This window comes from Notolepis coatsorum, assembly GCF_963971535.1.
Source record: "Notolepis coatsorum genome assembly, chromosome: 1".
NCBI lineage: Eukaryota > Metazoa > Chordata > Actinopteri > Aulopiformes > Paralepididae > Notolepis > Notolepis coatsorum.
Genome location: NC_140165.1, coordinates 307,350,346 through 307,378,277, shown reverse-complemented (window position 1 = coordinate 307,378,277; position 27,932 = coordinate 307,350,346). Strand labels below are relative to the sequence as shown.

Sequence of the window (27,932 nt, the reverse complement as noted above, 5' to 3'; positions counted from 1 at the left end):
CGGGGATCAGTCCCACCTATGGGCTTATAAAAGTGTGTGAGTGGAAGATGGTCAGAGTCAGAAACAGCCTCGCCTGCGACGTGGAGCCATGCTGCCGAAACTGATCCTCCTGGCCCTGCTGGTGAGGCGGGGGGAGCCTGCCGTGTGCCGGCTGCAGGGCAGGGCACAGCCTCCAGAGCTGGCCAGGGACGGAGACCTCATCCTGGGCGGCATCTTCACCTTCCGCACCGGCTTCAGAGGGAGAGTGCCCACCTTTCAGACGTTACCCAGTCCTCCTCAGTGTATGAAGTGAGTATACATTTTTGTATCAGTTTAAAAGTGGGGAACTGTGTGGGGAAATTTTTTCTCTGATATCGTTATCTGAAGTTTTTTTTCGGTTTTGTGTTGTTTGTTTTTGAGATTTTTTTTTTTTTATCTGTGTTTCCCCTCTAGTATAAACTATAGGGAATTCAAATTTGCCCAAACCATGATATTTGCGATCGACGAAATAAACAGAAACACTGCCATCCTTCCTGACCACTCTCTGGGCTACAAGATCTACAACGCGTGCGGATTCGCAAACATCATCAAGTCGGCCGTAGATTTAGCCAACGGGCAGCGGGAGATCATCGACGAGAGGAACTGCACCGAATCGGACACCGCTCAGGCGGTTTTAGGCCACTCCGCCTCCACGCCGACGATGGGATTTGCTCGGATTATCGGAAGGTTTCACATACCTGTGGTAAATGTTAGACTAGATCAAATGTATTGTCATTATACAGCACATGTACAGCACAACGAATGTTGTACAGTACTTTACTGTAGATGTAACCTGACTGTAAGTGATTGTGAAAGCTATTGGATTTCATTTCAACCTTTATTTAAAATCGTAAGCTTCTGGGGTTTCCCTCATTTACAGAAACGACGATTGTACAAATGTAAACAGTACACAATAGAAAGCAATATTCACAGAAAATTAAACGCAAAAGAGTAATATTGAAAAAGAAAAATGTTTTAAAAGAATTAGAAAATCTGCTAAAACAGTTACAAGAGAAGGGAGAACCTCCAACTTCAGAGACAGTGGGAGGACATTCAAAGAGTTAGAGGCATCAAAGGAAAAAGCCGATTTCCCTAGATCAGAACAAACTTGACCCTAAGAATATATCTAGATATACTAGAACATGCTAATAGTTCAAATCTTTATTAGTGTTTTTCATGCCATTAGGATTTCTCAAATCCTTATTTTCCGTGTGTACACAGATCAGCCACTTTGCAACCTGTGCGTGTCTGAGCGACAGGCGCCAGTTCCCGTCTTTCTTCAGGACCGTCCCCAGCGACTACTACCAGAGCAGAGCCCTGGCTAGGCTGGTCAGACACCTCGGCTGGACCTGGGTGGGCGCCGTCAGCAGCAGCAACGACTACGGCATCAACGGGATGACCACCTTCATACGGGCCGCTCAAGAGGACGGCGTGTGCGTCGAATACCACGAGGCGTTCGAGCAAACGGGTCCGGTTCACGAGTTATCGAGGATAGTCAAAGTCATCAAGCACTCCACCTCTAAAGTCATCATGGCCTTCATGACCCACAGAGAGATCAAGGTCCTGGCGACAGAGCTGTACCGAGAGAACGTCACCGGACTGCAGTGGCTCGGCAGCGACGCCTGGATCACGGACCACTCTCTCACAGCCAGCGAGGGACACAGAATCCTGGTGGGCTCCATAGGCTTCACCGTCAGCAGAGCTCAGATCCCCGGGCTGGAAGAGCACCTCAGGGAGATCCACCCCTCACGGTTCCCCGACAGCCAGTTTGCCAGAGATTTCTGGGAAGACGTGTTCCACTGCTCTCTGAATGGGACTGGAAAGACCCAGAGAAAGGCGTGCAGTGGCTCCGAGAGTCTGAGGGATGTGAAAAACAAGTTCACAGATGTTTCTGAGTTGAGATTTACTAATAACGTGTACAAGTCAGTTTACTCTGTGGCTCACGCTCTTCACAGCCTGCTCACGTGTGAAGACAGCAAGGGCCCCTTCTCCAACGGGAGCTGTGCTGACACCAAACACATTCAGCCGTGGCAGGTCAGCGCATTTATTTATATTATATACACCTTTATTTAACCTTTATTTAACGAGGCAGCTTAAATAAGAACAGAGATTATTATATACCATGACGGCCTGGTGGGAAGACAAAAGGTCTCCTCGAAGGGTAATAGGAAAAGGGACAAAAAAGATTAATAAAATAAAATAGAAAAGAGACAGATGATACATCCATCACATTGGTAAGGGAAAAAATGTAAACACACGTCAAAGAAATAACCAAATAAAATGACACGGTATGTAATACATGACGCAGAACAGACAAATTAAAAGGCTGGGTGACAGTTGCAGGTGTGTGTAAACAACTCTGTTTCATCAACCTTCGATTTACAGTACAATACGCACCTGTTTATCAGTGTCATTCATCCACATTTGTCCAAGACTTTTATTTGACTTGAAGTTAAGATGACATTGTTAAAAGTCTGACTGACTCAACGGTGGGGGTGGGCTACGATGTGTGTGTACACAATAAATTCCCCTTCTTGTCAACTAGGTGTTCCACTACTTACAGAATGTCAACTTCACGACGGGACAGGGGGAGACGGTGTTCTTCGACCCAAACGGGGATTCTCCGGCGAGATACGAGCTCATCAACCTGCAGGGCGTCACCTCGGGGGCCATGCGCATCGCCAGCATCGGGCTGTACGACGGTTCACTGCCCTCCGCGCGTCGGCTCACCATGAACGGTGTCCGTGCGGTGTGGGGAGGAGGAGGGCACGTGGTACACATTCACTCGGCTCTGCTTGTACATTTCTGGGTGGTCGGTCACAATGCCATCCTGCATGATATCTCATAGATATCAGGGTGAAACTGAAGTTTGGTGTAATTTCGCAGAATTTATTTATAGTTTAGACTCGAAAGGCAACTGAGGTTTATATGCATATAATATCACACAGCATTATGAAATCGCAACAATAAGACAACAAGGCGAGACAAAAGTAAGGATAAGTGTTTGGAAATTAAGAACTGCAAAAAAAGATTTTAGCAAATTTAAGTAAGTAAGTAAGTAAGGATAACAATAAATTAAAACACGGTACAACTTGATTGACAGTGGTTGTGATCAATGTTTTAAACTCTGCAATGTGTTGAATGTGTTGTATAAAACACAGGCGATGTGCAAAGTTCAAAGACATCAAATGAAGCAAAAATAAATATAGAAAATAAATAGATAATAATAATAATCATCAGGTCACATGGGCTGCCGTCATTGTATTCATGCATCAGGTGCCTGTGTCTGTGTGCAGTGAGAGCTGCCTCCAAGGAACTCGTAAGGTCCTACAGAAAGGACGACCTGTCTGCTGTTATGACTGTATTCCTTGTCCGGCAGGAGAAATCAGTAACACTACAGGTACGACTCAGAATAACCCAGTAGGAAATTGCACCTCTTTTTTTCATCTACATTTAAAAACAAACGTCCAAATGTCCACAATACTGTACCTAACAGTTCTTTGTTGTCTTGTCAAAAAACAGATTCAACGGAATGCCTCAGGTGTCCTGTGGAATACTGGCCCAATGACAGAGGAGATACGTGCATCTTAAAAGAACTTGAATTCCTGTCGTACGCAGAAATCATGGGGATCATTTTAACATTCTTTTGTTTGACGGGAGTGTGTTTCACGTTGATCGTCGCGGCAATTGTATTCCAATTCCGGGAGACTCCCATTGTCAAGGCCAACAACTCTGAGCTGAGCTTCCTGCTGCTCTTCTCCTTGACCCTGTGCTTCCTGTGTTCTCTCACCTTCATCGGCCGGCCCTCTGAGTGGTCCTGTATGCTGCGACACACAGCGTTCGGGATCACCTTTGTCCTCTGCATCTCTTGTGTTCTGGGGAAAACTATAGTGGTGCTGATGGCCTTCAGGGCTACTCTTCCAGGCAGTAATCTCATGAAGTGGTTTGGACCTGCCAAGCAGAGGCTCAGTGTTCTGGCCTTCACTCTCATTCAGGTTGTGATATGTATCCTATGGTTAACAATCAACCCTCCGTTCCCTTTTAATAACATGGAGCTCTTTCAGGACAAAATAATCTTAGAATGTGCCTTAGGTTCACCAGTAGGGTTCTGGGCTGTGTTGGGGTATATAGGAGTCCTGGCCATCTTGTGTTTCTTCCTAGCTTTTCTGGCTCGGAAGCTTCCAGATAACTTCAATGAAGCTAAGTTCATCACCTTCAGCATGCTGATATTCTGTGCCGTCTGGATCACCTTCATCCCAGCTTACGTCAGCTCTCCTGGGAAGTTCACTGTGGCTGTGGAGATATTTGCTATTCTGGCCTCCAGTTATGGGTTACTCTTCTGCATTTTTATTCCAAAGTGTTTCATCATATTATTCAGGCCAGAGCAAAATACAAAGAAACATATCATCAAAGGAAAGACATCAAATAATGATATACTTTATTAACCGATTGCTGTAAATGTATATGGCTTTTGGGATTTGACTAGGCTTTTTCAATTCAATACAGTACTGTATTGTTAGCTCTCATTGGAAGTTCACTACTCTACTTACTTTCAACTTCTAAATGTTATATCACTGATGCCAGAGGAAAATATCAAACTACTACTGAATAACTTGCCATTCCTTTTTGACTGCATTAAAGGTATAATCTGTAATGCTGCCAAACAACAACCTTTTTTGTTTTGGTCTGACGTGTGGGCGTTTAGTAACATATGTGAATCTGTGAATCTCCAGACCTCCCTTGGCAGGGCCTGATGTGTGACCAGCATGCAGTAGCAACCCCTCCCCCTAGAATACCCACTGAAATCCAATCCACACATCAGAGAAAAACAAAAAACTGTAAACAAAGCGCAGTACCATGTTGTTACCTTTTGCCTAGAGGTCTCCATTTCACGACATCACAGATTCTACCTTTAATGATGATTTAAGTGGTGTGAGGTTTTCCTTTTCTTCAAGTGACATACTGTATCTAGACCTTGTCTTGAATTTATACATATACATACATATTATAAATATAACAAATAAATAGCCAGGTTCATTACAATTGTTTATAACGAATTAGCAAATAATTTTGTTGGAAATCAGTAGTGCCAGAAAATATAGTAGTATAGTATTATAGAATTAAACCCTGGAGTAGTATTCAAGGCTAGGCTGATTAATAAGAGGTAAAGTAACAGACGGCACAGTAAAACACACCCAAAACCTTTTTGGCGTGTGCCTTATAGGGGAATCCCATTCAAACTTCCCAGCTTCTTCCCTGGCCATGGGGCATATTAAGCTTCTTCCCTGGCCATGGGACATATTAAGAGCCGCCCATGATCCTGGGACAAGCTTCTTCCCTGGACATGGGACATATTAGGCTTCTTCCCTGGACATGGGACATATTAGGCTTCTTCCCTGGACATGGGACATATTAAAACCCTCTTACCCCTCACAAGCCCAGTTAGAAAATTCCTGAACTTGAACTTACATCAGTTTGTGATAGATTATTAGTTACTGAGTATGTCAAAGTACCTCATATTTGGTACCATTTTGAAGCTAACAACTAGGGCTTTCCAATGATATGAAATATGTGTATGATTATCATCATTATTATTGTTATTATTCTTCATACAGCAAATCTTTTGAGTTGAACTTGAACAAACTAAATAATTTTCAAGCACTTTACTTACTTGGGATTAGAAAAATTATAGTGTATGCTATTTAGCCGATGTTGTGGGCAATATAGAACAGCTGACAGATTAGAAATATCATCTATTATTCAAAAGTTATGAATGAACTAAAAATAAAAATCTTCATCCAGGATTACATTTTATTTGTGTTATTACTATTATTTATATAATGTAATGTGTGTGTGAAAATGTTTATTCAAACTTACCCCGTTCTCTTCCTCGAGCCTTGTCTTCCTCTCTGCCTCTCTGCCAGGCTGCCAGCCTGATCTCTCGGGTTGGGGCGGTCAGTGTGGGGGGTTGGTGCTGACCTAGCTCAAAGCTAGCTAGTTGACCGTCGGCTCGCCGTGTATTCCATCCATCTCCGGCCTCAGTTGATCAAATAAAAAAATATATATATAGAATATGAGCCAGTAATCAATACACTAATAACGGATCTGAGCCCCTGCACGAGCGCCGGGGATGACCGCTGTTTTCCGGGGTATTTTTTTAATGTTTGAAATGTTTGCTGGAGCTAAACAGATTGACCAAAATTACAGCAAAAACATTTCACAAACACTAGAAACTGTCGGAAACTGAACAAATGCTATTATGTCCAACAACTGCCTATAATTTACTACTTACACGGTCATTTCTAAACGCATGCTAAGTTCTTTGTTCCTGGGAAGAATTCAGATTCTTCACGGCTCCCTCTCTCAGTCTCTCCAAATGTCAACAGTGACTTTCCGACCAATCCCATTAGGCCGACTTTGGGACTTCCGGAAAGAGGCGAACATCTTCTTAACTCATTCCGCGCCAAACGCGATGATAGTCGGGTTAACTCGCCGAATGTTCAGTCTATATTATAGCTAAAAAAAAAAGGTTAATAGTTATTAGTAAAACAAATAAAATAAAATACAGAATAAAAATAAGATAAAAATTGAAAACATAGAACATCATTAAAAACATAGTATAAACAGAACATTTTAAAAAACAAATATTTTAAAAATAAAAAGCTAACAGTCAAAGGCCTTTTTGAACAGGTAGGTTTTCAGGCCTGCTTTAAAAGAGTCCAGGCTCTGTGGTGCCCTCAGCTGGATGGGGAGGCTGTTCCACAGGCGTGGTGCAGCCGTGCAGAAGCTCGGTCACCCATGGTGCAGCACCGGGTATTGGGGACCTGAAGGAGCAGGCTACATGCGGATCTGAGGGTGCGGGTGGAGGATTGTGGAATGATGAGTTCCTGAAGGTAGAGGGGTGCGTGTCCGTTTATGCAGTTATGGGTGAGCGTCAGGATTTTGTAATTGATCCGGGATGAGTGTAGTGAGTGGAGGATGGGGGTTATGTGATCGTGTTTACGGACTCTCATCAGGATCCTGGCAGCGCTGTTCTGGATGTATTGCAGCTTTTGGATGCTCTTGCCAGGAATCCCGACGAAGAGTCCGTTACAGTAGTCCAGTCTTGAGGAGATAAAGGCATGGACAAGCTTCTCTGCATCTGACAGGGTTAGAATGGGACGGAGTTTTGATATATTTTTTAGGTGATAGGTGATGTTTTATGTGGATGTTGAAGGTCAGGTGGGGGTCAAATCGAACCCCCAGATTTGTGACTGAGTAAAGGGTTAACCTTCTGCCGTGTGGCAGTGAAAGGGTTAAGGAGGAGGGAAACTAAATCAGATATATAATAAAAATAGATACTGTAACATTTACATTTACATTTAGTCATTTAGCTGACGCTTTTATCCAAAGCGACTTACAAGTTCTGTACGACAAGCCATCAGGAAGGGCACAACTCTATCAGCTGAGTAACAATGTTCATCAAAGTGTTGAGTGCTACAGTGTAGGTTAGTTTATTAGGACAAGTGCATGACAGTATGGTTAGTTAGGGTTAGGGTTTTTTTTTTTTTTTTTTCTTTTTTTTTTTAATTCAGATAATGGTTGAAGAAGTGCGTCTTTAGTCGACGGCGAAAGATTGGACGTGTTTCGGCTGTCCTAACTGGGGTGGGTAGTTCATTCCACCATTGTGGGGCAAGGACTGAGAATAGGCGACTTCTCTTTGATGACCCTCCCGGAGCTTGGATAGGAGTAGGTCTGAGGCGGCCAGAAGATGCAGAGCGTAGGGGTCTTGAGGGTGTGTAGTTAGAGACCATTGACCGGAGGTAGGCGGGAGCAGTTCCCTTTGCCGCACGGTATGCTAGGTCGAGGGCCTTGAAGCGGATTCGTGCAGCAATGGGGAGCCAGTGCAGGTCCCTAAGAAGTGGGGTGACATGGGCCGACTTCGGTAGGTTTGAGATCAGGCGGGCCGCTGCGTTCTGAATGAGTTGAAGAGGCTTAGTGGCAGTGGCCGGGAGGCCAGCGAGCAGTGCGTTGCAGTAGTCGAGGCGGGAGATGACTGTTGATTGGACGAGGAGTTGGGTGGCTTCTTTTGTCAGGAAGGGGCGGATCCTTCTGACGTTGCTCAGGAGGAATCGGCAGGTTCTGGTTGTCGCTGCGATGTGAGCAGAGAAGTTCAACTGGTCGTCGAGGACAACACCAAGGTTGTTAGGACAACACCAACCTGTTAGAGTCCATGATTTGCTGATTTCTGTTTTGTTTAAGGTCTTTGTTGCTTGCTGCTGTTTTCTTTCTTACAATTGTATGCTCTTATTTTTAACTATTTTCTTTTATTCTTTGTGAAGCACTTTGTGACTCTGTGAAAGCTGCCATACTAAATAAACTTCACTTATACAATATGTGAGATTGATGATACCATACAGTATATGGTATTCATACTGTACAGCATATGATATTGATTATACTGTACATAATGATATTGATCACTGCACAATATATGGTATTGATTATACTGTACATGCCATGAAATTGATTCTGAGACTGAGTCACTGTACAGTATATTCATTACAAATGTTTGATTACAAATGATTACAAATGTTATAGGTGGTGTAAAAACATACCTTAAAGGTGCTATAGATAACATTCACTCAAACATTCACCACTAAATGTCACACTAGTGCACCAGCATGTCATTTATCCAATCAGGTGCATTCTATGTGGGGGAAATTGGAAGTAGGGAGGGGATACATGCCTGCAAAATGTAAACAACAACATTAATTTTGGACCCACAAATTGTTTAACACTTTGATCGCCATGGTTAAATTCATAATTTACCATCCCTCTCCATCTCTATTTGTCTATGGAGAAGTTCCCCTTCTTTGCAGGGCTATAACTTTTTTAATTGTATTGCTAAATTGACATTATTATGGCCCATTCAATGTCCTATATCTATTGTTCAGGGTGTATCAACGTTATACTTTTTCATTCACATATTCATACTAAAATACGGTCTAAAGTATAAGTATGTTTTTATCGTTTTCTGCAGCTTTCTCCAGAACTTGATTTATAGCCCCAAATGCATTATATTGATGATGAAATACAGTTTAATAGCGATCGGAGCCAGATAAAAAATTTCTACTGGAGGTGGTTCTAGAAGTTACTACTTATCATCTGATGTTGACCGGATGGGCGGGGGGTCGTTTATAATTCCGTGGGCAACGTTAGATGATTCATCTAGTGTGGGTCATATGATCATCAGAGCAGTTTATATCGAACACGGTAATAATAAACGCTGAAACTTACCCCAGTCTCCTCGGGCCGTTGGGCGATCAGCTTGGAGTAGACCGTTTTCTATTATGGGATGTTGATCTAGATGAACCATTTCCAGGTTGTATAATACTATATACGTCCAAATAACGTTGTTTATTGAGTTAGGGCGAGCGATTGATTATCCAGTGTGTCGAGATGGAGTCCTGCTAACGATCGCGAGTGCCCGGACGAAAAGCACTTCCTGTTTGGCGCGTCACTTCCTGTTGGGCGATCTGCCGATCGGCCACCAGATGGCGCTCTTGAACCGTTAGAGAGTTGAGTGGAGCTCAGCAGTATATCTCAGGTCCCCGTGGGAGAAATATGATTTCGATCACAGATTTTTTGAAATATTGATATCAAAGACGAGTTACGGCGTCTTCGGCAGAATGAGCATGGCGGGGATCAAAGACGAGTTCCAGCGACTTCGGCGATTAAAGTGTTAAGATACATAAATGAATCAATAATTGTTTTGGGGAGAAAAGCAATACTTTTATTCCACACCTTTCAAATGATTACTATGCATACAAATGGTATATTTAAAAAATATACTTGAGGAATACCAAAACAAATGCAATTACCAGCACTGAGGAGATTTACTCTCTCTCTCTCTCTCTCTCTCTCTCTCTCTCTCTCTCTCTCTCTCTCTCTCTCTCTCTCTCTGAAACCTACAAGGCCTTGCGTAATGACCTGCGTTTGCACGCGCCTCCACACCCGGGCTGGCGGAGAGAGGAAGCTATAAAACACACGTTCCTCTCCAGCAACCTCGCCTGTGTGCACAGGGTGAGCCTCTGAGATGACACCAGTCACACTTGCCTTCCTAGCACTGTTCACCTGGACAGTGTCTCCCTGCACATGGCTCTGCCTGGACCCGTGCTCTGAGCTCCCTCAGAAGGAGCGAGACGGCGCGGAGACAGAGAGCGTGTCCGGCTCCCCTCCTCACATCTGCCCGGATGGAAAGACACCGAGGTGAGTATTCACGTGAGCGGTGATCTTTAAGTGCAAATATACCATTACGTGTCTTCTTCCTTCCTTTATTTATATGTCTCACGCCGGTTTTCTTTTGACTTGTACTGTACTAACTTATTACTTTTGTTTTAAGGAAATATTTCTACCAGACGTATTGACTCCTCTTGGACTTGGATTACATTGTTGTTGTTGTTGTTCTGATTCTGATTCATCACAGTTTAGGCTGTACTTCTATGGTTTTCTCAGTTGGGGAGCTGAGCGTGAATGAATGGGATCTAAAATGACCCCATCATGGGGGAAACCTGGACAGAAATTAAACAATCTGCAGAGGAGCTCAAAGTCAATTCCACTTTTCAAATCAGACCATTCTTTTAGAGCAATTAAATACATATCCTCTCCATTGTGGTATTAAGCGTATAGGTAAACCTTGACACTTTGTCTTGAACTTCTAGTATTATGCACTTTGCTACTAAGTAATCTACCTTGTCTATGTTACTACCTACTACCTGCTAATATTTCTATACTACTATGCACTCAAGACTGTAGCACTCAAGTTCAACACTGTTTGACGAACACTCTTACTGACCCTTAGCTGCCAGAGTTGTACCCTTCCTGCGGTCTTGTTGTACAGGACTTGTAAGTTGCTTTGGATAAAAGCATCAGCCAAATGACTAAATGTAAATGTAAGTGTGGCTAGAAATGTAGCTTGCCACAACAACAACAACAACAACAACAACAACAACATGCTTATTAATATCGACTGTATCTGCTTATCTGCTCTTTAGATCACTTGGAATGGGTTCTGTGTGTCTCATCATCTTCACTGAGAAGGTCAACAGAGACACAGGGCTTGTGCCCGCTGTGAGTCGTCTGGGCTACGGGTTCTGCTCTGGCCGTGAGAGAGACAACCCGTTGCCTTCGTCAGCCATGGAGGCTGTGAAGGGAGGAGAGGAGAGAGAGCAGAACTGCAACAGTAGAATCCAGGCATGGCCGGTGCTATCCTCCTCCTCCTCCTCCGAGGACAAGTGTGTGGTGCACCTTCGTCAGGTGAGAGGCTGAATTCACCTGCTGTAGCGATGAAGACGAGAGGCGTATTTCTTCCACAGGTATAACATGTGGACATGTGGTATGTTACATGTATGAATGTTCGATCTAATCGTCACCGTTGTGAAGTGGCACGGTGTACACGGTGGCTCGGGAGGTATAGAGCGGTCGTCTGGTAATCGTAAAGGTTCCCGGTCCTCCCAGCAGGCAGCGTGTCGTCGTAGTGTCCTTGAGCAAGACGCTTAACCCTCTAACTTCTCCCCCGATGAGCAGGTCGGCACCTTGGCGTGGTTGGATCTGCCGTCAAGTGTGTGACTGTGTGTGTGTGAATGGGTGAATGTGAGGAACAACATTGTAAAGTGCTTTGGGATAAAAGCTGCTATATAAATACACCATTGTACCATTATGTTTCAAATAATAAAACGTCTAGCTAAAAGCAAAAAAATAATGATGTTAACGACGATCACTTATTTCTCTCTCTGCACAGATGAGCACAGATCATCCCAACAACACCTGTTCACATCGGAATGACAGGGAAACACTCCCATCATCCGTCCTCCTGAGCACCACGCCTCACGGATGCTCCGACACCGTTGTCCTCGCCCGAACACCGTACCGGTGGCACGAGGGGCAGAGGACGTGCGTCTGCGGGGCGGCGTGCAGACAGGAGGGGGGCGGAATCCAGCGAGAAGCAAGTCGGCTCCGTGGAACACTCGGTCCATTCGCCCCCGCGGTCCCAGAGTACGTCGCCGCCTGGACCCTGTCTGGCCGCTCGCCGGGCCCCGGGTCCGAGAGGGCCCACTTCATCAGGATCCCCTGCTGCTGTGGGGCACTCTGGTTGTGCAGCCCTGGTGCCGCTCGAGGCCTCATGCGCTGCTCCCCTCTGGCTGAGTGCCAAGTATGTCTCTGTCTCCGCTGGGTAGTTAGTTAGTGTCACGGCACGGTCAATATTATGCATCCCTAGTGGGAGATGTAACACCATACCTGAAGTAAGGTGGTTTTCACCCCCCGTGCCCAGGTGTTTCACTGCACACACTTGTGATAATTGTGATAAGTGTGTGTGTGATAGTTGTTGGTACACACATCCTTGAGGGAGTATATGTATGATTTGATCAGACACTATGTTTGTGTGTGTGTGTGTGTGTGTGTGTGAGAGAGAGAGAGAGAGAGAGAGAGAGAGAGAGAGAGAGAGAGAGAGAGAGAGAGAGAGAGAGAGAGAGAGAGAGAGAGAGAGAGAGAGAGAGAGAGAGAGAGAGAGAGAGAGAGAGAGAGAGATAGAGAGATGTGCTGTATTCAATTTCAGTAGTAAACACACTGAACTCAAAAGTGTGTGTGTGTGTGTGTGTGTGTGTGTGTGTGTGTGTGTGTGTGTGTGTGTGTGTGTATGTGTGTGTGTGTGTGTGTGTGTGCGTGTGTGTGCGTGTGTGCGCGCGCGTGTGTGTGTGTGTGTGTGTGTGTGTGTGTGTAGGTGTGCGTGTGTGTGTGTGTATGTGTGTGTGTGTGTGTGTGTGTGTGTGTGTGTGTGTGCGTGTGTGTGTGTGTATGTGTGTGTGTGTAATGCTCTGATTACATGTTTTGGATTTGTTTGTGTTTGTGTTTTTCTTTCTTGCTACAGCAAGTGCCAGCAATGGTACATACAACAAAATGCACAAGAGAAGTAATAATGATAAAACCAGGTAAGAATAAAAAATAACAATAATAATAAGAATAATTATAGCACACATGAGAAAATGCTAAAAATGTCTTTCTGTATATAAGTATTTCACTGTCTGCTCTCCAATTAATAACCATTGACTTTGTTTCAGATGCCACGGTGTATATTCCACACGTGAAGCTCCAGAACACAGAGGAGAGAGACCTCAGCCTCACGGCCGTAGCCAGAGTCTGGGCCGGGGGACTGCTCACCACGGCTCTGTGTTTGCTTGGAGTCGGTCAGACGACGAGACTGATTATATCGTCGTTCGGAGACGGTCCCGCTCGCGGCGGCGCCAACTCTCCCCCCGCCGTGGTGGTGCTTTTCACCCTGACCCTCCGCTCGCTCCCACCACCCTCGGCAGCCCCGACCGGCAGGCCCTCCTCCTCCTCCGAGTGGTCCTTCATGCTGCGACACACAGCCTTCGGGCTCACCTTTGTGCTCTGCTGCACCTCTTGTGTTCTAGGGAGAACCGTACAGGTGTTGGTGGCCTTCAGGGCGGCGCGCGGCGTGGCGAAGTGGTTCGGCCCCGCGCGGCAGAGGAGGATCGGGCCCCGCGCTCTGGCTTCCACTCTCATACAGATGCTGATCTATCTTCTGTGTTTGACTGTCACCCCGCCTTTTTTTTTTTTTTCGGATACGAGCACCAAGAGCAGCTGCGATGCTGCTAACGGACGGATCGTTCTCGGGAGCGATGGCGTGGGGTTCGCGCAAAGCTCCCGGGCCGCGTTGAGTTACGTGGAACTACTGGCCGTCTTGTACTGTGTGCTCGACGTGTTGGCCAGTAGATTACACTTCATACAGGCTAAGTTTAATTTACTGAGTGTTCTATTGTTACATGTGAAAATGGTGGCCTGGCTGCAGAGCTCCAGAATACCAAGAAAGTATATCGTTGTTATTGAGATTAGCAAACCCATCTGAATGTTATTTTGTCAGTCATTCATGGGGTTTGATTAAACCTGCCATAGGTAAGTACATGTAGTTAAAGTCCCCCTGCTACTTAATGCTACTATTGATTGTTTATTGCTGATTGTCCAACTACAGTGACTCCCTCCAACTATAAGACAAAGACTGCATTCTAATATGAAAAGTCGTTAGTGTGATTGGCAGAAAGGGATATACTGTACACCACATCCCTGTGAGCTTCCTCGAGAATTGAGAAGGCAGTTACATAAAGGTCTTACTATGGCATTCCTAACTATATATATAATAATAATAATGAATAAATAAAAGATCTGTAGTTGAATGTAAAATGTGTCCAATTGGCAAATCTTTGTTATATTTGCTCTACCTATTACATACACGTATCTGAATACAATGTAAAAAAATAGAAAATAAACAGTTTTTATGGTTATTTTTACGTCTCCTATATAATATTAATTAGAGACTGTATGCGTTTCAATAGAAAGAAACATTATTAGGGATGCTCGATATTGGCTTTTTTACCGATACCGATATTCCGATATTGTCCAACTCCAATTTCCGATACCGATACCGATACCGATATCAACCGATACCGATATATGCAGGGTTTCCCCCCCAAAAAACTGAATAATTTCAGGTAACTAATAATTTCACTGGATGCATTCAAAAGGCTTTCTAAATGTAAGCATTATCTGTGCAAAATATGATCATTAAAAAAGTAAAAATGAACATTTTAAACCAACATGCATACTTTTGACAATAAATAAAATAAGAATTGGTTCTTACTTGCTTGCCTGGGTAAATAAAGGTTAAATAAATGTTAAAAAAAAAAAAAAAAAAAAAAATTGTTATTGTTTTTTTTTTTTTTTTTACCGATACCGATATTTTCCGATATCACATTTTACTGCCGATATCGGCCGATAATATCGGTCGGCCGATAATATCGGACATCCCTAAACATTATAGATGAAATATGCAATATCCAATCAAATCCCATACAAACTATGCTTTGCAAACAAGCTATAAACTATAGACTATAAACTAAACTATAGACTACACATAATACACAACGTATATCTATACAAACGTGTACACTACAAGGTATATATTAGCAGCAGTGTGTGCATGTAATACGTTCATAGTTGGTGTGCTGACAATGTCAATGTATGTGTCAGCCTGACATACTATCTTGACTTCATTTTAGACACCTGCCATAGGCCTACAATTGCAGGGCTGATAGATGCAACACCAGCCCTGCTGCTAATGACCTCGTTCAATCATCCAGATCAAACGTGACCCCACGGTGTCTGAGCAGAAAGACAACGACGTTGTCAACATCCACTTTTGGTGTTAGCTCGCTGGTCCCTGGCTTCAACATGCAACGCTATGCCAGCCGTCAGAGACAGTCTACATATCTGATAGTAAGTAGCTAATGTAGCGCTACGCATCACAGCCAGCTAGCTAGCGCCAACAGCTACAAAACATGAATGCTAGCCACCTAACCTTACAGCTAACGCTAGCCAAAGAGCACATTCTACAGCACCAAGCATTAGCCCCAACGCGCACTGCACTACACTGAAGGGTTGACTAGGAGGACTGAATAAGATCAGATATCCCTTTATTGATCCCCTTGAGGAAATGGCAACAAAGTGGGGAAACGTACAGTAGAAGTTACAGTATGAGAGCACGTTTTAGCTCAATCTAATATCCATCGCCAGAGTTATGAACCTCCCACAGTGATTGACAAGATGTAACGCTATCTTCATGTCCTCACGGCATGCTGTCAACGAGCCCAGGCCACACTGATATAAACACAGACACACACACACAGGAACTTGGCAGATGAGGCAGAAATACTTGTCGTTGACCGATATGAAATATATTTGAGAATGCAGGCCTCCTCTCAACCTATGTGCAAAGTTGGATCAGAACCATAGGAGTTATGGCTGAAATTGCTATATTTACTATACATCTATGGCAGCAAAACTACTGTTTTGGTGCAATAGTGCCACCTGCTGGAAGGTTCTTGCATCAGCAGTCATTTAGTTACATACTGGTAATCTGAGAAACAGTCTCTAGCTGGAAAGTGTGTATTGTGCAAGATGACCACTCTGCCATTACTAGTCTGGGGCAACTGGTGGACAACATCACTAACAACACAGAGATAATCATTTGGATGGAATTGACTTCCTTTAAAAACATTTTCTTTTTAATTACTTTTTTATCTGCTAGAGGAGACGCCGACATGGAGTCAAAGCTGGATATTGCTTCAGTTTTTTTTGTTTAGTTTAGTTTAATAATTTAGGAATTTATTTAGCACATTATTTAAAAACAGTGCTAGGGAATGAATTTCAAATGCACCCAATGATCTTGTTCTGGAGCTGTGTACATAATACTGATCATGCATCATATTAACGACATAAACAACTATAACAACAACCAGAAATAGACATTATTTTCTCTCCGTCACCACTTTCTAGCTCTATTTACCTCTATTTTAGCAAAATGTTCAGTCTGTCTTTGTTTTTAACATGTATTAAAGGGGAACTATCTTACTATTTCTTTCACTATTTGGGCAATTTTACACAATTCCCGTGAGTCTATGGAACACATCTGTAAGGTTTTTTTTCAAGAAAATTCATTGTTTTGTATTTGCTGTTGATGCTGTGAGTGGCCCTGTTCCCCGTACCTGGATAACTGAGTTAGCCGGATAACTTTCGGTGAAGTCTGACTTAAGCCGGACTTTCCGGTTCCCCGAACCTGGATTGTCCAAATCACCATGACAACAGATCCAAAAGTTTGAGCCTGGTCGAAAGCAGGGTTTAAGTTCAAGTTAGCCGGATGAACCATCGCCACGCCCCCGCAAAGAAGTGACAGCACGTTTCCTGAAATTATTCCCACAGTCTAGGATCTGCGTTATACCATTCTGAATTACGTTTTTGTGCTCCATTCTTCCAGAGGGGTCTTTTGAAATGTAAAATAGACCCAAAATGCTGATACTAAATTCACTTTGTCCTAAATAATGCACGTTATATACCGTGGCGCTCGCTCGGTGCGATGTACACATTATGTGGTTATTTTAATTGTAACTGGGATTAAGATGTCTGATGAGATGCGCTGTTTGACGGATTTGAGAAATTGAATGAGCCGTTGACGTCACATTAATGAATGAGCATAAAGAGATAAAACTTCATTCAAAATAAAGAATATTCTAAACACGGGTCTCTCGTTCATTAATGTATAAACAATGAATTTATCCCATCTGGCACAGTGGCGCAGCGGTAGTGCTCAATCCTGGCAACCCGGCGACCGGTGTTTGAAACCCTGTGTTTCCAATATAATTTTTTGGAATATAATATTAATGATTATACGCCAAAGTAGCCTAGTTTTAAGTTAAAATATTATAAATCTACATGCATTGAGGATGTCATTCTTTATATAGCTCTCAACGTGCACCAAATTGAATTATTCCTACATCGCAAAAAGAAGGGAAAGACTAGGTTTCGAACCCCGGTCGTCTGCGTGAAAGTCAAAAGAAGAACCCGTTACACCACAGTGGAGATAAGTAAAAGATCGACCTTACATCAATCAATGGGCAAGAGAGCCGTATCGTTATTCTGTATAACAGTTTAACTAATTATTTTCGCTAGCAAGATCTCATTTGATTATTCAATCCAGCAAGCAAGTTTAAAGAAATATAATCTGATTGATTGAGGTAATGAGGGACTTAAAATTAGCCTATAGATAACGCATTTAACCTGTCGGCGAGGCGATTGAGCCGTACTGCAATATGTTAATAAAGTTTTAAATCAATTAATCAATCAATGCCGCTAGAGAATCAGGATCTCTGCTATCGATACGTGCTGGCTTTTCAACTGGAGCGGCCGCGCGCACTAATCCTGGGTCTCAAGTCTGGTTTGAGTTAACGAGACTGAATCCACCTTCGAGGAACAGGAAAATCCCGGCTTCAAACATCGGGTTAACTGAATCTGGATAATGACATCTTGATCGACTTAGTTGAACCAGGTACGGGGAACAGGGCCACTCCCTACGGGGATAAATAAAGGTTTTCAATCAATCAATTGAATAAACAATGTTTCATTCCTCAGAGAGACACACATCAAGCTCTTATGGGCTGGTCAGTGACAATGTATTGCCTTCGAAGGATGCATGCCTTTCACTGTGGCTTCTGTGCAGTTCAAAAGCTGCCAGGTGTCGTTTTTCATTTTAAATGATAATCTGTTAAAGGGGAACTCCAACATTTTGGGAAATTAGCTTATTTAACATCTTCCCTGGAGTTAGACAAGAAGATACATACCTTTTTTGTCTCTGTGCATGCATTTTAGCTTTGGGAATAGACGCTCCGTTAGCATAGCTTAGCCTCATCACTGGAAGTGAGGCAGGACAGTAGCCTTACAGTGCCTTACAGTGTATTGCAAGGTCTGACATTGACCAAACTTGATATGCATGACCTTGGTGGGCTCTAGGTCAACTCCTGAAAAGGGGGTCAATGTCAGACTTTGCAATCAAAAGTTAGGGGGCTAATAACCCTTGCCATAATTTCAGTGCGCCCCCTAACTTTTGATTGCAAGGTCTGACATTGACCCCCTTTTTCAGGAGTTGACCTAGAGCCCACCAAGGTCATGCATATCAAATTTGGTAAATGTCAGACCTTGCAATACACTGTAAGGCTACTGTCCTGCCTCACTTCCAGTGATGAAGCTAAGCTATGCTAACGGAGCATCTATTCCCAAAGCTAAAATGCACGCACAGAGACAAAAAAGGTATGTATCTTCTTGTCTAACTCCAGGGAAGATGTTAAATAAGCTAATTTCCCAAAATGTTGGAGTTCCCCTTTAAGAATTAGTAATGTTTTAGTTTTAGGAATCTGTCTAGGGAGTATATCAGGTGACCCCATATGGGGTCCTGACCCCAAGGTTTCTCCAAACCTGGCTTGATCTAATGGACACAAAGTGATATAATGTGGCTGTGTTCCATCTTTGTGATTCATGGGTGTCTACTGCCCTACAAAGGCAAAACGTAGTAACTTCTGTCTACATGTGTACTTGTACCACCATATCTGCACCCCTCTACGTGTGTACGAATACCACTACATCAGTATCCCACTAAATGTGTATGTACTAATACAATGAATGAATGAATGAAAACTTTATTTAACAGATTGCAGAATGGGTACAATACAGTACGGCTCAATACATACAATTGTTAAGGGGATGCAGACCTGAGAAAGATGTTTGTCTTGTTTCCATCAGGGTCCCCCAGGGTCCCCCATATATACCCGTACTGCCCGTACTGCCCTAAAGGCAAACTATAGTAACTGAAGTACAGTACATACTGCCCTATTGTTGTAATATAGTTGCATTTTAACAGAAACACAGCTTTACAATTGCTATATACAGTAACTATATCTGAGTGGTGTGCTTTACAAAGACATCAGAATCACACAATAAATCCATATAACAAATTCATACCACGTGAAAAGTCATGAAAATCACTAAGTGCCGTATAGCATACTTTGACCAGTTTGCCAGTTGAACATTTGCCCAATCGTGGTGGAGTGGAGGTAGTTCTAGAACCTAGTGGCCTCCTGAACGGCCCAGAACAGCTCAGTGGCTGGGTATATTTGGCAGCTGGATAACTTTGGTATCTTCAGTACAGCCTAAATATCTTCTAGGTAGCCTACACTAAGGTCAGGTCTTTTAGCAACCCGTGAATCCTCTCTACCGCCGTCAGGTTTGGAATGCCACAACAATAAAATCATAGCAACAACACGGCAAAGCAGGAGGATGGGGGGTCTTGTGAGAAGACTGCATAGATATAATTACTTGGAGTAATTATAGAACAAGTTTATTTTAGCTGTAACATAGGGCTGCGTTCACACCCACCTTGTTTAGCCCAGTTAAAGCGTTTACTCCTCCGAGTTTGGTTTGTTTGGGTTGGTGAATTTTTTTGGTGGTTTTGCACCAAACAACCGCATCCTGGTACACGTGTTTGAGGTGGTCTCATGTCTCCAAGTGAACCGTGAGGTAAGAAAGCAATCAAACCAAAAGCAGGAAAATACCCCCAAAAATCACGCATGTAATGAAGCTGATTGGACAGTTTTTGTTGAATATTTTCCAAATGTATTCCACTAGTTTTCATAATGTCATTAGCTTTTAGTCAGTTAGAATTGCGAAAACACATTGTCATACTAAACACATACCTCATAGGCTATGCATAATTGAGGTGACAATAACATTGGATAGTAGCGCATAATAATCACAGACAGTGAATTGGACAAGATCAATATGTTTTATAATTTTGCTAGAGCCACAGTGGAGATGAGACAAATGAATTTTTGTTCATATAAGTTGGTAAAAAAATCATTAAAATGATGTTCAATAAATGGCTGGCCTGCATGATCCCATGGCTTTGTACAGAATAGTATGTTTGTCAATTGGCAATGTGAAACAAAAAAAACAATAAAAATAACATTAATAATTTCACTTCTGATTCAGACCATTTAAAATTAAGCGTGAAAAAAAAAGACTGCAACCTGACGAAAAAAATTATAAAAAATCCCTCTCACCTTGTTAAATATGCTTTCATACATACACAAACAAACCAATATCTCCTGAGACCTGGTGGCTCGTTCACATTGGCTGTGGAAATCCTAATTACTAGACAGGAACTCTATAAAGGTCAGCCCCTCAGGTAAAGTTTGCCCCAGTTAGAGAGAGAGAGAGAGAGAGAGAGAGAGAGAGAGAGAGAGAGAGAGAGAGAGAGAGAGAGAGAGAGAGAGAGAGAGAGAGAGAGAGAGAGAGAGAGAGAGAGAGAGAGGGGTTCAGTATGGGTTTGATCACCATCATCCTTCTCGCTCTACTGACACTGGTCACGTCGGAGAACCAAACATGCAAACTCATTGGGAAAACGGGTTATCTGGAGTTTTCTAAAGACGGTGACCTTATTATCGGAGGAATCTTCTCTATGACTAGAAGACGAACACTAGTAGATTACGGCTATACAGCACTGCCGGATTCATATTGTAAAGAGTAAGTGAGGATACGTTACTGATTAATGTTAGGAAACATACACTACTTTAAGTAAAGATTTATGCTCAAGAATAACATATTGTATAATGTTATATGTTCATTTATGTCTTTCTATATATATATATTTTTTATATATTGTCTTTTTAATATGTATTTGAATATCTTCAACGCTATTTGCTGCTGCCGTCTTATTGGTAACACTAATTAATTCCTACAGAAACCATGTGTGTTTTTCAGGAGAAATGACAGGGAACTGAAGTTTGCACGAACACTGATTTTTACTCTTGAGGAGATCAACAGGAGCGCTGAGCTTCTCCCCGGCGTGACCCTGGGCTACAGGGTCTACAATGGCTGTGGAGAGGACCTGATGCGAGCGACGGTAGAGGCTATGAACGGAGAGGAGGAGAGAGGCTGCAGCAAGAGGCTCCTGGCACTGCTGGGCCACTCCTCCTCTGGAATCAGCCAGAAAATGAACAACATCATTCGGCCATTTCTTATACCACAGGTAGAGCAACACGTGGTTGAGATATATAACGACAATCCTAGACACTAACCCCATCCATCTACATTCATCGCACACACACGTCCACAGGCACACGCTCGCCTTTAAACACTCACCTTTAACATTCACCTTAGACACGTTAAACACTTTTTAACACTATACATCCCATTTGATCTATCTATTACAAAAATATTTGCACTACATCCCTACCTCATTTTTGCATTTTGTTTGCATTTTGTACTTTAGCTTGTATTGTATATTTTGAATAGTGTTTGGTCTTTATTCTTTTTACTTTTTTTTTCTTTTTTTTTACAGTTTGAAGCACAATCTTATAGGAGGCTCATACAGAACCAAGCGTTTCACTGCAATGTACCTTATACTGTATGTGACAAATAAAAACAAAACTTGAAAACTTGAAAACTTGATGTCAAGATATTGGGGGGGGGGGGGGGAATATAATTTTGTTCATTTGTATCTTTTACTTAAGGTTCTAATTCTGTTTTTTTTCTTCTGTTTCACTTAACAGATTAGCCATCTTGCAACCTTGGCTTATTTGAGCGACAAAACGGCGTATCCTACATTCTTCAGGACCATACCGAGTGACCACTTCCAAGTCGTAGCTCTGGTGAAACTCATGAGGCTCTTTGATTGGCGCTGGGTGGGGATCGTCTACTCCGCCGGTTCCTACTCACGGCAGGGTACGACGGAATTCACCAAGGAAGCAAAGAAACACGGCATCTGCATCGAGTACAAAAAGTATTTCCTAAAGAAATACACCACGAAACTGGTCGACATCGCGGAGACGATTAGGAACTCCACGTCGAAAGTGGTCATTCTGTTCGTGTCCTCGTCCTACGCCGAGGCGTTCGTCGACAGAATGGCGGGACGGAACATCTCCGGCAAACAGTGGATCGGCAGCGAGTCTTGGATCACGAACGCAGACATAGCCGGCGGCGTGGAGAGAAGGAGCATCCTACAGGGGGCCATGGGCTTTGCCGTCCCCGAGGGATCCATCCCGGGTCTCGCTGAGTTCTTAACAAACCTCAAACCGTCCGATGAACCGGAGAGCGCCGTTATTGCAGCTTTTTGGGAGGACGTCTTTAGCTGCAGCCTCGCCCCGTCCAACGCGTCCGTCACGTGCAACGGCACGGAGGATCTCAGGACCGTTTCCAATTACTACACGGATCTGACGGAGGTCAGGACTGTGAATAATGTGTACAAGGCCGCGTACGCCGTGGCGCACGCCCTGCATGCGTTATTACAGTGTGAGAATGGAGTAAATCCCACCACTGGAAAGCACTGTATAAACCAAACTGATGTTTATCCCAAACAAGTGAGATCTGCTTATAATATTCTAATTTGATATTTTTTATTAATAATAATAATAACAACAACAACAACAACAACAACAACAACAACAACAACAACAACAACAACAACAACAACAACAGCACAATAATCCCTTACAGTAACCCTTACAATTTGAAAACTATAACATCTTATGTGGTTAAATGTAATGTAAATGTGGTTGACTTTCTGACATTCAGATTCAGATTATTTTGTCACAGCTTTTGAAAACGTACATACATTCAGAAAAACGTGAGAATTGTTTTCCAGCAGAGTGTGTGCATGTGTGTGTGTGTGTGTGTGTGTGTGTGTGTGTGTGTGTGTGTGTGTGTGTGTGTGTGTGTGTGTGTGTGTGTGTGTGTAATAAGTGTGCTTGTGTGGTGTGTAAGTCTCTGAGGTGCATTCAAGCTAAAGGAGCATTTCACAGATGACTTTCACTTCTCTTTTTGATGCTTTCATTTGCATTCCTCAAAACCCTATAAACTCTACTCAACATATATAAACAACTGAACTTAATAACATCCCTCACTGATGCTCTGGACTTACGCTTATTTTCATCTACACCACGTACATCGTTGAGATGCAACTGATGTAATTAAACAAGTACTCTCTGTCCTCTGGATATAACATAACACAAAAGGACAATTTGACCCTAAAATACTCTCAGATAAATATTAAACCAAAGTTGTGTGAGACTTTTTCCTGTATGGTCAAATCAAATATATGGACATTGCTTTTTAATACGGTGTCTTTCTACAGGTACTAGAACATCTGAGGCTGGTGAATTTCACGACATTGGACGGTGACAAGGTTCTTTTTGATGAAAACGGAGACTCCGTGGCCCAGTATGATTTAGTTAACTGGCAGTTTGGAAAGAGCGGCTCTGTGGAGATGATCAATATTGGTCGATATGACGGCTCTTCTCCAGAGGGGGAAGATTTCAAACTCAAAGAGGACGTCAATATAGTATGGGGTGGAGACCATAGTGAGGTAAATCAAACCACAAATATCCTTACCAGTGAAAACGCAAGATTTATTAAAAGGGACTTAATTAAAGGGGCACGTAAAAAAAAAACTATTATTTAAAAAAATATTATTTAACCTTTATTTACCCAGGCAAGCAATTAAGAACAAATTCTTATATACAAAAGCAGCCCGTCACATAATCTCACAGATGTCCAAAAACTCTAAACAGTTTTGCACACATTCATTTAGTTTGACAGTTATTGAGAGTAAATGAGTTTGAATGCGGCCACAGGTGATGTCATCTGGGGACATTGAATCCCTGTGTTGTCTTAATTACAGCGTTAATTACAACACCATGTAATGATGTAGATGAAAAAATACCAATACGTCGTCTCATAGGGACTCCTACCTTATCATTTCATTGAGCCGTAATTAACACAAGGATTCATTGTCCCCGATGAAATCACCGGTGGCCGCATTAAAACTCGTTTACTCTCAATAACTGTCAAACTAAATGAATGTGTGCAAAACTGTTTAGAGTTTTTGGACATCTGTGAGATTATGTGACGGGCTGCTTTTGTATATAAGAATTTGTTCTTAATTGCTTGCCTGGGTAAATAAAGGTTAAATAAATTTAAAAAAAAATTATAGTTTTTTTTTTACGTGCCCCTTTAATTAAGTCCCTTTTAATAAATCTTGCGTTTTCACTGGTAAGGATATACCGGTGGCCATATTCAAAATAATTTACTCATTTCAATCAGTATTGTTTTGGGGTTTGAAGTGCCACTTTAACCCTGTCACTACCACACTACAGAAGGTTAAGATCAAATAGAATATAGAAATACAGTATTATGAAATTATAGAAACATATAGACTTTTCAAATGCAGTTTGAACATGTTGTGTCTGGTCTCTGCCAGGTTCCCAGGTCTGTGTGCAGGGAGCCCTGCCCGCCAGGAACCCGCAAGGCCCTCAACAAGCAGAGGCCTGTGTGCTGCTTCGACTGCTTCACCTGCCCAGAGGGAACCATCAGCAACCAGACCGGTGGGCGACTGACTGTGTCTTTAAAACTAAAATGCATTTTTGTACGAATGGTAATAATGAAAAGTAAAAGAACATGCCAACATTTTGGGAAATTAGCTTACCGTCTTCTCCAGAGAGAGAGACAAGAAGATGGATACCAGTATCCTCTCTGTTCGTTCAGTAGAAAGCTATCTGGCTGCATGTTAGCCTAGCTTAGCACAATGAATGGAAGCGGACAGTGCCGGTTAGCCTAGGCATTGTCCAACTAACACCACTCCCGAAGGCTAATCGGCACTGTCGGCACAAGTAAAAATAAGCAGTGTAGACAATAATTAACTCTGAATATAAGCATATGAGCAAGTAAACAGTGTAATCAAAGGTGCAGATGTATGCCCTATCAGTTATATTATACATTACAATAAATAAACACTTCAGAATATATACTATGTATGAGTAAGTAAAGTATACAGTATACACAAGTGCAGTATAAGGTACAATAACTGGCATAATATACGTCATGTTAAACGTTGTAGTCCGTGCAGTTGAGAGTTAGACACTAGTGATCAGACATTCCTAATTGTTCTTCAGTTCCGCTGCCATTACTTGCGAAAGATCATATTACTTTTATTAGACGATTGTTACCCATTAATTGTAACTAAACTAATCAAATGTGTTTGTCTTGTTTTTGTTTTGTACAGATTCCCCTGACTGTTTGACATGCCCACCTGAATGTTGGCCAAACAATAGGAAAGACAGGTGTCTTCTGAAACCTACTGAATTCCTGTCCCACAAGGAGATCATGGGGACACTATTAACTGTGTTTTGTTGCCTGGGTGTATTTCTATCACTTCTAACATCAATTATATTTTTGGTTCATAAAGAAACTGCTATTGTGAAAGCCAACAACTCAGAGCTTAGCTTCCTTCTCCTTTTCTCTTTAAAACTGTGCTTCCTGTGTTCTCTCACCTTCATCGGCCGGCCCTCTGAGTGGTCCTGTATGCTGCGACACACAGCGTTCGGGATCACCTTTGTCCTCTGCATCTCTTGTGTTCTGGGGAAAACTATAGTGGTGTTGATGGCCTTCAGGGCTACTCTTCCAGGCAGTAATCTCATGAAGTGGTTTGGACCTGCACAGCAGAGGCTCAGTGTTCTGGCCTTCACTCTCATTCAGGTTGTGATATGTATCCTATGGTTAACAATCAACCCTCCGTTCCCAAACAAGAACATGAAGCACTATAAGGAAAAGATCATTCTAGAATGTGCCTTAGGTTCACCAGTAGGGTTCTGGGCTGTCTTGGGGTATATAGGAGTCCTGGCCATCTTGTGTTTCTTCCTAGCTTTTCTGGCTCGGAAGCTTCCTGATAACTTCAATGAAGCCAAGTTCATCACCTTCAGCATGCTGATATTCTGTGCCGTCTGGATCACATTCATCCCAGCTTATGTCAGCTCTCCTGGGAAGTTCACTGTGGCTGTGGAGATATTTGCTATTCTAGCCTCCAGTTTTGGTTTGTTGATATGCATATTTGTACCAAAGTGCTATATTATAATCTTCAAGCCAGAACTAAATTCTAAAAAACACATGATGGGTAAAATGGCGTCAAAATCTCTCGACTAAACAATAGCTCTGAAATACCCTGTGAGTCATATATGAGCTTATGACTGCTAATAGCAAGACATGCTTTAATGCATGTTACGTCTTGTTGAATAAATCCTTTCTGAAATTCAATGGCTGCTAACTTATACCTTGTATTGTATATTTTGTATAGATAGAATATATGTTGCGTATTATGTTTAGTTCATAGTTTATAGCTTATTTCGCTTATAGTTATTGTAACTGAGGGGTACAATTCCCTGACTGTATTGAGAGTATGGTATATTAAACCACTACTTAGTTATGTACTTTAATTACTGGCCATACAGTACATGAATATATATGGTGAACACCCACACAAGAATACGGCAATGACACATAAAGTTCTATTTAGAGGGATTTATTATTATCAGAGCAAGCAACGTTAGGTTACAGATTGAGAATTATACTCGCGCTTGTAAGGCGAAGAACACACGCAAAGTAGGTCAAGAGCGTAAGTCAATGAGAATAGTAAGATGGGTCTAAACTGACGCCACCTGTAGCATAGCAATTACATAAGGCACACTAGTACCAGCTGGAGACACTGGGGGGTTCCCTCCGGGTGTAAGCCGGCAGGGTAGAGGAATGTTCGGGTGCAAAGTCTGGGTCAACGAGGAATAACGAGGTTCCAGATACAGGAACCAGTGCAGTACTCCCTTGATCGGTAGACAAAGCAACAGCTATAATCCAGTATGCCCGACAGCAGGGATGAAAGCTAGCCAGCCTCCTCCTAGAGGCGGGCTCGAGGGATGCTCCTCACTGGGGTAGATCCCACACGATAGTGGGGTAGACGGTTCTCTGCTCCAGCAGTCACGGTACCAAAGCAATATAATCCAACCAGAAAATGGTTCTGCATTCGCCGGTGTAGATTCTCCTGTGCACTCTACTTCACATTAAACTAGGTTGAACTTGACGTTACTTCACTAAACTCTGACACTTTACTATACTATTCGCACATGTTCTAAACGCTCTATTTAGACGCAAGGTTGCTCACTTCACTTGGTCGTTGACTCGTGGTGAAGGCTTTACTAGTAATGAACGAACTGCTGCTGTTTCCACCTGCGCCGTATTTATACGTAAGGTGAATTATCTAGTGCCAACCTCAGTTCTGTCTCGTATTACTGCGCAAACCTGGACATGTTGAGACATGTCTTGGCGTTGCCTTTGAACTTGCCATTGGGGGTATGGTCGTTGGCGCCTAGGGGTCGCTGTCCAATAGGTGAGCGAATATTATGGTCTGGTTTGTACCCAGGTAAAGGGATATTCCGTGTATATATACAAAGAATATACAAGGGATATCAAACGATATACAAATATTATACAAGGGATCTCAAGCAATAAATATATATATTCGGTTTAATCTGACCCTTTGTAACAGCCGCCTCCTAATTAGTCCGCCCCTAATTACATAAAGCAAAGACAGATTAATCGTCTTGTCAACTACTCAATGTCTGTTGTGGGGAGTAGGGCAATTCACAAAGTCA

At 42.7% G+C, this 27,932-nt stretch overlaps 1 protein-coding gene across 1 annotated transcript; it reads left to right on the top strand.

Annotated features, from left to right (window-relative positions):
• Positions 1-466: 466 nt before the first annotated feature.
• On the top strand, positions 467-26,433 carry LOC311225786 (uncharacterized protein; the record flags this gene model as incomplete). The annotated part of the gene is made up of 14 exons (XM_084311180.1): positions 467-721; positions 1,240-2,052; positions 2,564-2,791; positions 3,295-3,418; positions 3,541-4,440; positions 10,125-10,269; positions 11,055-11,316; positions 11,801-12,137; positions 13,119-13,605; positions 21,220-21,487; positions 22,011-22,817; positions 23,591-23,821; positions 24,716-24,839; positions 25,517-26,433. The coding sequence occupies 14 exons, from the start codon at positions 467-469 to the stop codon at positions 26,431-26,433; spliced, it is 5,898 nt and encodes a 1,965-aa protein (XP_084167306.1).
• Positions 26,434-27,932: the final 1,499 nt, after the last annotated feature.